The 10993-nt window shown below is 36.3% G+C and overlaps 1 protein-coding gene across 1 annotated transcript; it reads right to left on the bottom strand.

Moving 5' to 3' along the window:
* Positions 1-1970: 1970 nt before the first annotated feature.
* On the bottom strand, positions 1971-2596 carry LOC113751082. Its single transcript, XM_027294945.1, has one exon. It carries the CDS (start codon positions 2525-2527, stop codon positions 2036-2038), a length of 492 nt encoding a protein of 163 aa, XP_027150746.1. The 5' UTR covers positions 2528-2596; the 3' UTR covers positions 1971-2035.
* Between the last annotated feature and the right edge of the window lie 8397 nt (positions 2597-10993).

Raw genomic sequence — 10993 nt, 5'->3', positions numbered from 1 at the left:
GCGTATTAAGCTGGCCTCCCCGTGCCCTGTTAAACCAAAGAATCTCCAGGCAGAATTCGAACGAGGCGGGGCAGGGTGGCTGACAGTTTATAGGAACAAATCCGGCTGCGCTTCTTTTTGTAGAGTCTGAACTTTTTCCCACTTTGTAATTTTTGGTTTCAAAACTGCTTGCTTGCTCGCTCGCTCTTGTATTCGAGGCAACATACACAGTTTCTCTTCCAGGGTTTCAGACTATTGCTCTTATACGAAAATGGGGCATACGTTTTTCTGTCATCAGATTTTACCCATGGCCAATTCACCCAAGCGCAAATTTTTTTTGTTTTTTTAGGAAAGAGGTAACTTCCGGCGCTCATCTGCCAATTTGATCCGATGCAGTGAGCTCAGTATGTAATCCTTGTTAGCTGTATTATATACTGGGAGTAGTAGATTTTTAAGATGTTGTTGTTCGGCTCTTAATGCAGGAATCAAATTAAATTGCCTACGACTACGTACAAGCTTGCTTTGCTTAATTTCCTGACTTCATCAAGCCTGAGCGGATTTTCACTTGCCAATTATGACATCCAGAGTTTTGAGTGTGACCATATAATCTTCTTCAGTCTTGCTTTTGTATCATTATTGGTTCAGGATTCGAATCACACGTGCTTAATTAATAATTAAGAGTGAAAAGGATGTGACAAAGGATGAGAAGATAAAAAATAATAACGATGAAAAAAGGGCATGTTTAATGAATCGTAAGGCGAGTTTAGCAAGTTTACCGGGACCTCAATTATTTAATGTTTAATTTGATGCATTAGCAAATTAAGATACCCAATGTTGTAACTTAAGTTCCAGAAAATAGAGATCGCCCCAATTATTACTTATTAGTTGTAATATCGTGATGCGATACGTAGTTCTGTACCACATGGAGGCATGAGTAATTAGTGGAAACTTCTAGTATATGTGGGATAACCCTACTTGTTTTTCCCTTTTCAAGAATCAAAACACACACACACACACACACATGTATATGTGTATATATATATATATATATATATATATATATCCGGATATTAATGGCTGAACGAAATTTAATCTCTTTTTTTTTTTACGATTTATAAAATTCCTCCAACTTTGCATGGTATATATGCAAAGTGATCTAAAATATCCAAAGGGCACAATAAACAATTGATTAATAATCATATGCCCTGACGGTGGTTATAAAAAACTTATTCCTATCTTACTGCTCTTTTTCTCCGTCTATTCTCTCTAAGCGAAACAACACATGACAGAACGTTCCAATTCCTCCTCCAATCCATATTTCACTACTGTTATATATATATTAAAAAAAAAAACCTAAAGTTGTGCCGCAATGAAAAATAAAAAGAAAACGTAAAAGAAAAGGAGAAGCCTAAAGTTGGTGAATCATATTAAAATCATTTTACGCAATTCATTTGACAAATTTATTTCGCATGCATGTAGGAAAAGTAATCTAAAATAACTAAAAGGGAGAATCACAATCATCAAGTCGTTTGGTGGCCACAAGGCAGCCTAAGATTTTAAAACGAAAGAAAGGAAAGGAAAGGGGGCGGACAAGAAACTGACGACCAGGTTTTCATTAGAGCAGGAGCACTTAAACTATTGCAGAGCTTTTGCATATACAGCAGGTTTTGACGAGCCTATCGCTAATATGGTAGGATTATCATGTACCTTGACACTACAAGTTAGCCATTGAAACAGTAAAATGCAGGGAAAATGAGATTACTAATCAAACCTCTCGAAAGAGTGATGGGAGGCCGGAGAAATTCCGGAGAAATTCCAAATGAACCTATGAAAGGGATGAATGCATCTCCATTAATTCATTCTTTCAACCCAATCAATGCATACATGAACGCAAGGCCAAGGGTCAAATTAAACTCTTTACACCAACCCTTTTGGCTTGAATATTTGGAAAGAATTTGGGATTTGAAGCTAGTTGACGAGGGCATTAAAAACCAGAATTAAGTTCGTCCACCTCACCCCCCCCCTAATCCCCCAAAACCAAGAAAAGGACCGACTACTAGTTGGTCCTAGAGAGGGAAGGAATTCCGGTGAAAGAAACCCTACCAAAACCCAAGTGACCAAACTGGTGTAACTCAAACCAAACCTCTTCTGCCTCAAACCTTGCACTAAAATTGTCTTTTAGCACTTCATCTCCGAAGCCAGAAAATACAAATTCCGATGCCCCTTGCTCTACTGCCCTTGACTTTCTTGAAATTCCATCCGACTCCATCGTGCACTCGAGGTAATTAGTCATTTCACCGCCGCATTTCTGCCTCTCATTCCTTTCTAACTTCCCGGCACCCTGACCCTGCTGCTTCTTTTTCCCAAGTTTCAGGATTCTCCTCCCAACCATCCACGGGACTTTCAAGAATGCGAAAACCAAGATGTTTACTACAGCGCAAGGGCAGCAACAAACGGCCACACAGTCGGCGATCAAGCCGGCCGTGCATGATTGGCAAGACTTTCCGGTACACTTGATCAGATCTCCGCTTTCATCCTCCATCGTCATGTGCCGGCCGTGGGGTCTTGCCGGGGCACCTTTTCTTGAGCCATCCAGGTGCAGGGTCCCACGCCGCCCATCTCTACGCGGAACTGGAGTTGGGTAGTCATTCATTTCAGGCTTCAGCTAGCTACCTCTTCCTTGATTGATTATTACGACTAATCTGATGATGCAGCAATAGTTCTGCAGAAACAAACCAAAGAGAAAAAAAAAATTTTGAAAAGAATATCAAAGCACTACCATTACACGATAACACTAGTGTTGCAGTGCAGTTACTTTGGGTATTGCTAGCTATCTCATTGTAAGGAGGGAGGAAAAAATTATATAATACACCAATACTTGTACATGAAACCTACTGACATTGGAGGAGTTTGACATAGGAAAAGCTGGGGGGGGGGGTGAAGTGTGGGGATCTTGAATCTTAATGCACCAAACGTACTCCCAAAATGGATTATTTTCCATGCACTTATTAGTTATTACAGTCTTGTGTTTCCAAAGGAGTACAGAGGTCCATGAATTAGTGTGGGAAAAGGTGGAACCAATTTTCCAAAAGAGATGAAGTGAAAGCCAGACTCACGCTCACGTCTAGTCCGTGGACGGGACGTTGGGGTCGACGTCTTTCGTTTGGTGGGACAAACTAGGACAGATGCTAGGCTCACCTGAGCCAGACGCTACAGCCGGGGGAGGAGGGCCTTAGATTTCATTCGTCCTAAATCATATCTTCAGACCAGGCGCGTGGTGCTGTACTTAACAGTTAACACTTGGATACCTCAATTATTTCAAATAATATTTTGTTTGTATCATAAACACATTTCTCAACTTACTTTTTTATATTCCCACTTACCTTTTTATCTCACATACATCACATCACAAAAAGTGCTACAGTAATTATTCCAAATAATAGTTCAAATAATACACTATCCAAACATATATTTGGCAATGTGAAAGCTTTGATATCATATAGCAGTAGGGGTGGTAATTTCCAACATGACACGAACCTAACACGAAATTAATGGGTTTGGGTTGAGATTTCGCGAGTTCGGGTCAGAATCGGGTCAAACCCGATGGACCCGAAAAGAAAACGGGTCGAATTCGGGTCAACTCCGTGGCTGACCTGATATGACCCGATAACCCGTTTACGAATTAAAAATAATTTAATAAACATAAAAATTATTTTATCTAACTAAACTAAGTTATTCTTTTTTTCCAAAGGCATTAATCACTTAATCCTAAATGAATTTATTTAACTTGTGTGAAGTTGAAATTATTATATTTGGACAAATAATATATCATATTATTTTTTACTTTTATACTGTTTTAATTTATTTTATATTTGGTTTGGAATAAAACACTTTTACGGTGTTTTAATTTATTTTAGATTTGGTTTGGGATTATTTATTTAAATTTTTATTACTTGATTATGTAACTAGTCCTGTACGAAATTGGTTTTATTAGAAATTACAGTGGTAAATTAATAAATTAAAATTAAGTTTCGGGTCGACCCGCCAACCCGAAAATTTTCGGGTTCGTGTCAGGTATTCTGACCCGTTTCGGGCTGGCGGGTCAGGTTCGGGTCAGCAGATTTTCTGTTATACCCGGGTCTCAACCCGACCCGCCAACCCGAAACGGACCCGATTGCCACCCCTATATAGCAGCAAGGGATTTGATGCCACGGTGCCGTAAATATCCCCCTAAGGCTGATTAATTTTAAAATTACTTAGTACTCCATTTTTTTGGATACGAAATAGTTGAAAATATTTTTCTAAAAAAAGAACAAAAAAGGAGCAATATAAAGTAAGCATTAGAAATTTGACATTCTAAGATGACAGTAGAGAAATTGTTATCCCTCACCTTTTAGGGACAAATAAATCATTTTTTGGTAATCTTATATCGCCAACTTATTATCATTTTTTAACAGGTGTTTTAATTTCACCTCTAAAACGAGAATTGTGATATTTGATTATTTTGAAACCATAATTTGATTCTGCTAATAAGCATCAAAGGTGAAAAGGATAAGAGAGATCAGAACTTTGATGTTAGCTTGAACCAAAATGCTTAAAATGCTAATGAGGACGTTATATTCTGCAGTGTAATTATCACTATGTTTTTGGAATCGAACATGAAAATTTGCCAGGCTTATAAGGGAATGCGAGATGTGACCGAGACAAAGACACCACAGGCAGTGCCCAAGTTAGTGAAACATTTTCCCAAAGTGGAATGTCGTAAACTTAGTCCTGCCTTGAAGCCTTCTGCCAATCTGTGCTATGGTTAACTCTCATCTTTCCAACCTAGGCTTTGGCAAAGCACATCACTACTGTCTCTATCACGGAATAAACCAGCCCTTTTTTTTTTTGCAGGTACGTGAAGTCTGGTTTTTGAACCACTGAGTTTTGAATCGGTGGTCACCAAAAAGGAATTAAATCTCTTTTTGAACTGTAGGTTGAGAATTCGAATCGCATGTGTAGTGAAAAAAATTTAAAAGAAGTATCAGGACAATCATTTAATCTAATCAGATATGTATATTTACTAAAAAGGAAGTTTGATTTCTTCTTTTTCTATGCTTTATTAGACTTTAAAGGACAGAATAAGAGTATGAGTTGAACTTCATCACTAATGAAGGCAATGTGGATAAGTATATCCGACTGTATGAGAACAAAGATGTATAGTCATGCTCAAATAAATCAAGTTTGGAGTCAACGTTGTGAGAAATCGATCTGAAGTTGAGCCATTAATAACCTTGAAAGACCAAGAGGAAAAAGAAACCGGGACAAATTAATACTACTATTCTAACCGCGACCACAAAGAAAGTACCCTGGAAAAAAGTGCAAGAAGTGATTTTGAAGCCGAGAAACACGTCATACGTCCGTGATCGTGCAGTAAGAAACTTGGCTGCTCATAGATGGGTTAAATGGTTCCCTTCATTTTGTGCACGGAACAAGGCTCGCTCAATTCTATAGTAGTATTTACCACGGTTTAGCTATGATGGTGAATTAAACTATGTTTGATAATTTAATTCAATACTTGAATTTAATGGATTTAGATCTTAACATGTTTATATGCTTTTGATAAGTAAAAATCGAACATTTAAATTAATTAAATGACACAAAATTTTCTAGACAAAACTTACTTTTAAAAATAAGTGATAAACTATTAACTTATCAGTTAATATGATATACACTCAGATATATTAAATTTAATATTTAATAATTCAATAACTTAATAAATTTAGATTTAATATTTTATATTTCATATTTCAGTTTTCAAACTTCAATTTTGTCAAATGCATCATTACATTTTTTGTAATATTTCAGAAAGGATCCTACAATCGCCGTGTCTTAATGAAGCTTAGCCTTGGTTTTTATGAAGAATTAATATATTAAAGCCTTCAAATGTTAAAAAGGACTTAATTTTCTAGCACTTGATTCCCACGAGATCCTAATCTGGTTCCACATTGTTTGGGGAATCCTCTCACGGGCAGTGGACTAGAAAACGATTTCCAATGGCTTGTATTGAGATTCCACACTGAAGTGTTACGTGTACCTAGATCTAATACATTTTACTGTATTGACGGTCCGTTACTGAATGTAAGAGACAAATCCTTCTTGTTGTATTCAGCAACCCGCACGAGGAAGTGGGGTGGGGGCTAGAACTCACCACGCAGGTTAAACAAAAATTCCTATTCAAATTGACCTTACCAACTCTTTAGGGTCCGAAACCCCCATGAAAAAAATTATGGAAAATTCCATGAGGTATTCAGCAGTGGGGGCCGCCTTCCACCCCGCCACCCCAAAAAATAGTAATAATAATTTGGTGTTGCATTCAGACCTTCTTGCTCCTAAACTAGTATGTTTCTTTTTCATTAGTGGTAGATATTAAACTCGAAATTTTTTATTTTATTATCCAATCCAAGCTCTCAAATTCTAAATGAATATTTTTCATTTTTATGAGTGGTAGATATTAAACTCAAAATCTCTTATTTGCAATCTCTTTTATTTTATTATCCAATCCAACCTCCCCCATCCTAAACAAGTATTTTTCTTTTTTGTTCGTGGTAACTATTAAACTTAAAACCTCTTATTTATAATCTCTTTTATTTTATCACCCAATCCAGCCTCCCTTGCCTTAAACAAGTAAACATTAGATGAGTCGAAAAATATCTGTTCGAATTGACCTTGCTACTTTTAGAGGCCAAAAGCCCCGTGAAACTGTAGGAAGGTTACGAATAACCAAGATTATCAGAATATCTGTTCGAATTGACCTTGCTACTTTGAGATAATTTTGTGAAAAAGTACTGTAGCACTTTTTTTGATATGATGTATGTGAGATAAAAAGATGATTGGAAAATGTGTTGATGATGCAAGCAAATCAGTGTGTAAATAAGGTGTAAATAAAAGAAAATAATCTTCAATCCAAACACACTGTCAATGCTATTTTCATTAGCTATCTTCGGTCTAGATGGTCTATACCCGAATCTAAAACTAAGTGGATTCGATATTCCTGTGCAAATTGACCTTAGATATCCATCACGTCTATTCAAGATCGTAAGTTTCATCTTAATCATCAGTTATGTTGGTGTAAAAACGTGTTTAGCACTTAAAGAGAAAGAAATCGCGAAGCTGATTTATTGCCAAGTAGGACAATTAAAATTAGAGTGGCCTACCGACCAAAGACAGCAAGATAAGTGGGCGGCACGATCTGAATCATCAATATTTAAATGCTTGATTTCGGAACCAGTACTTCAAATCGAGACAAAATTAGCATATAAAAAGAGTTCATAACGACATCGTATCACTATAAAAATTCTATCTCTTGAAACAGCACGATTGATCATTATTGAGTTGTGCAAAATGCAGATTTAAGGCTGTCTGATCTGGCAAATTAGCAGCGAATATGGTAATTTTGCCACCACTTTCACAAAATTAGCAATTAAGTGAGATATCTGTGGGTGCAAAGAGTTTTCAAGATTTATTATTAGTATAAGGCAGTAATTTTTGGCCTTTTGGGTATGTCTGTCCATGGTTTAACTGAATTCTAAATCAGTTATGCTGCCAAGATGGAGAAATACTCTACTATTGTAGTAGGGAACCTTAAGTCCAATCTTCAGCGTACGGCAAAGGTACATGAATTCATAATTCATCATGTGACAAGATTTGAAAGAAAGAAAGAAAGGAAGAGAAACAGACAAAATCTCTCCATCTTTCTTTCTTGGGTTAAACTTTGAATTGGCTTCAGCAATCTCAGAGGCCGTAAAGGCTGTAATTTCTAAACTCTGGCTTATGTATGTAAATTTCGCGGCAGAATAGATATTGTCGTAAAATATAAGCGATAATTTCAGAAACCTCCCCTAACATTTTGCATAATATCACTCAACACCCCTTAGGTTTTTAAAACCTTATCTACCTCCCTTAGATTGACATTTCTTGTAATATTTTAACCCCCTTGGAGGAAATGCAAGAAAGATAAAACTTTTGTTTCAATACTACCCTTATAAACTATTATCTAACATAAAGCACGATGTTTAACAAAAAATAAAGCAAAAAGGATATTCCCAAATATATATTTGGTCTGGATTATTTTTTTAATTCTGACTTATTTATAAAAAATTTTCTATAGGTAGGATTTATATTACAAACCACACATATAAAGAGATTATTTATTTTCAGTACAACTTAAACTATAAAACGTATTCTCCAACAAAATTTCTTGAATTCGTCATAACTGTCCATAAAATTTTTCAAAGTGTTAATTACTCATCAAAATTATCTTAAATGATTGATTTTGACTAGATTTAATTTATTCACGTCTTTTGTTGTCCCACAATGACCTTGATATAGAGAAATATGGACCGTTATCAGATAGCAATTTATTTTTTTTCTCTAATCTACATTTTATGGTTTAAAAATTTTATTTTATTTTGGCTTTTTGGTTAAATAGCTATTAAGAGTAAGGGTAATGTTATTAATTTGTAATTTTTGATAGAAATATTTAGGCACGTCAAGCTGACAAGTGAGGTGAGCGAGGTTTTAAAAATTTTAGGGAACCTAAGTGATATCATGAGAAACCTTAGGGGAGGTTTCTGAAATTATCCCAAAACATAATTACGGTCTCTGAGCATCACAGGACGTTCGGTGGGCGCCTGTTATCATTTCTAATTAGAAGAATTCTGGTAAACATTTCTGTTTGCAGAGAGTTATTTCTTTCAAAGATAACTTTGGAAAATTAGAATGATCTGCTGGATATTTTCTTCTGTAACTCCCGGAAAATGTAGAGTAGCTTAGCTTGCTGAATATACTTAGTGCATTTCGAGTTTGAACTTTAAAGCGAGTTTCTAAGTACAGAGACTCGAAAACAAAAACAAACAACATTGAAGGTCCATATCCTGCACTCGGCTCTTCAAATTTTGTTAAAATGTACGACTAATAGGCGACGTTAAGCCGTATCGGTGACTCTGTCCACACAATCTACGGCTGGTCGATGCGCGTAAGAAAACAATATGCAGTGATTAAGCGCTTTCCTAATAAATGCAAGTTTCAGTAGTTTTAATGTGATGATCGGACTAAATCGCAGAAAATTGAATCCTAGAACATATAGCAAAACTAATTGACCTGACCAGATGAACAAAACCGCAGAATGTAGAAGATGATACCAAACGTACCTCTAACAGCAGGTCTCCATCAGATGCATCTGCGAAAATGGACCGACTCCATTGGCGGCACTCAGCTTCTTCTTCTTCTTCTTCAAGTCTACGGCATTACATACTAGACCGGAAAAATCTATGCTCCCGACATGGTACAGAGACCACAGCCGAGCTTTTGCGAGTTGAGGTTTGATCTGATCTGAGAAGTACGCGTGTAAAGGTTATAGATTCAGTATCCTGTTTATATGTCCCAGTTTTTCCTCTTTTGTGTGTGTGTGTGTGTGTACAAATTGCTCTTATTTTCTCTCTGATGCGTCCTCTTTGCACATATATTTAAATTAGTGTGAATCTTGACTACAGCCATGCATTTTTGTAAGATCAATTTAAACCTTTTCTTGTTTTATAGTCCATCCGTATGGAGAGAGTGAGTTGTACTGGGCATATACTAATAGTATAATTGACACAACAAGCGTAGAACTGTAACGCAGCCAAGGAGGAAGAGAAACTGAAAAAGAGGAAGACGGGAAGGGTATGGTAATTTATTCATGTTTCCCGATGTCAGCGAATAAAGGAGTGTGTCTCTCATAGCCCAAGCCTTCCATCCCCCACTTCCTTGCCTCTTTTTTTCTTTTCTTTAAAAAAAAAAAAAAAAAAAAAAAAAACCAGTACTACTACTGCTACTTAGCTACAAAACTGCAACTGCATGAGTCCCCTCACATGAATGATGAATCTCCTAATTAATTCATTGTCGAATCAGTGGTTAACTATCCTTCTTTAAATAAGCCTTTCACTCTTACTATAGACTATTCCATCATGATGTAAACTAAGCTTTAATTCACGAATGCTCTGAGATCGCACTGTGCTTGCTTCCTTTCCTTTTTTAAATTCTTGAGTGAAGTGATCATAGTCCTCCTTTAGGGAGACTAATGGCAAGTGAAGAAAATTTTCATTTATTGCCGTAAAACAGAAAAACAAGAAAATCATTGCACTTTTCTGAACGAAAATAGGTTGTCATATGTAGTTATCAAATTTATATGAAGTTTAAATTGTGATTAAGCGAGGAAAAATTGCTTCCTCACGTACTAGCGAAGTAAAATTTTCGTGTTTCAGAATCAAAATGAGAGATTTTAGTCTTTAGTTCCTAACGAATAAAAGATGCTCGCTCACTTTTGGTCTCGAATTACTTTTCAAAAAAGCAAATTTTTACTGGATTAAGCCATGAACTCATCACGTGATTCTTTTACTTGTTAGGAACTAAAATCATTTTGTTTGATTCTAAAGGAAGAAAATTTCACAATTGTCCCATTAAGTGATCGTAAAAGTTCGACCAGCGTGAGGTCATAGACGTATAGTTTCAGTGACGATTGATATGGCCATTAGTTGTTAGTCTCTTAAACCTATATTAAACACTAGGAGTTGATTTCCTCTAGTTTAGGACACTGTTGTTAGCTTCAAAACATGTTTCAATTCAACCTTGTTTATCCCATTAGTAAAGTGTGTTGGAGTTGGAGACGCTGCACCTGTTTTGTAACAGCTTTGCTGCCGTTCGTGAGTGTTGCCAAGGACAATCACTGCTCAATCTTACGGTGCAGGCAGGCATCAATTGATGCTGTAGCTAAGTTTTCAAATTGCCTATGGCATGGTCCTAGGGAACATTGAACTGTTAGCATCGTTGTTTACCTTTTTAATCTATTATCATAATGTTAAAGCAATCGATTCAGAAATAGTACATGTTTGTCCCAGAAATTTATGGGCAATTTCAAACGTCCTCCGCATTCACCCCAAAAGCACCCACGCTAACAGAAGCGAAATGAAAGAAAACATGAATGTTATCAAAA

Source organism: Coffea eugenioides, chromosome 11, assembly GCF_003713205.1.
Source record: "Coffea eugenioides isolate CCC68of chromosome 11, Ceug_1.0, whole genome shotgun sequence".
Taxonomy (NCBI): domain Eukaryota; kingdom Viridiplantae; phylum Streptophyta; class Magnoliopsida; order Gentianales; family Rubiaceae; genus Coffea; species Coffea eugenioides.
This window is presented reverse-complemented; position numbering and strand designations above follow the sequence as displayed.

Coding starts and splice junctions, on each gene's coding strand:
- LOC113751082 (XM_027294945.1), bottom strand. CDS start 2,527: ATGACGATGGAGGATGAAAGCGGAGATCTGATCAAGTGTACCGGAAAG.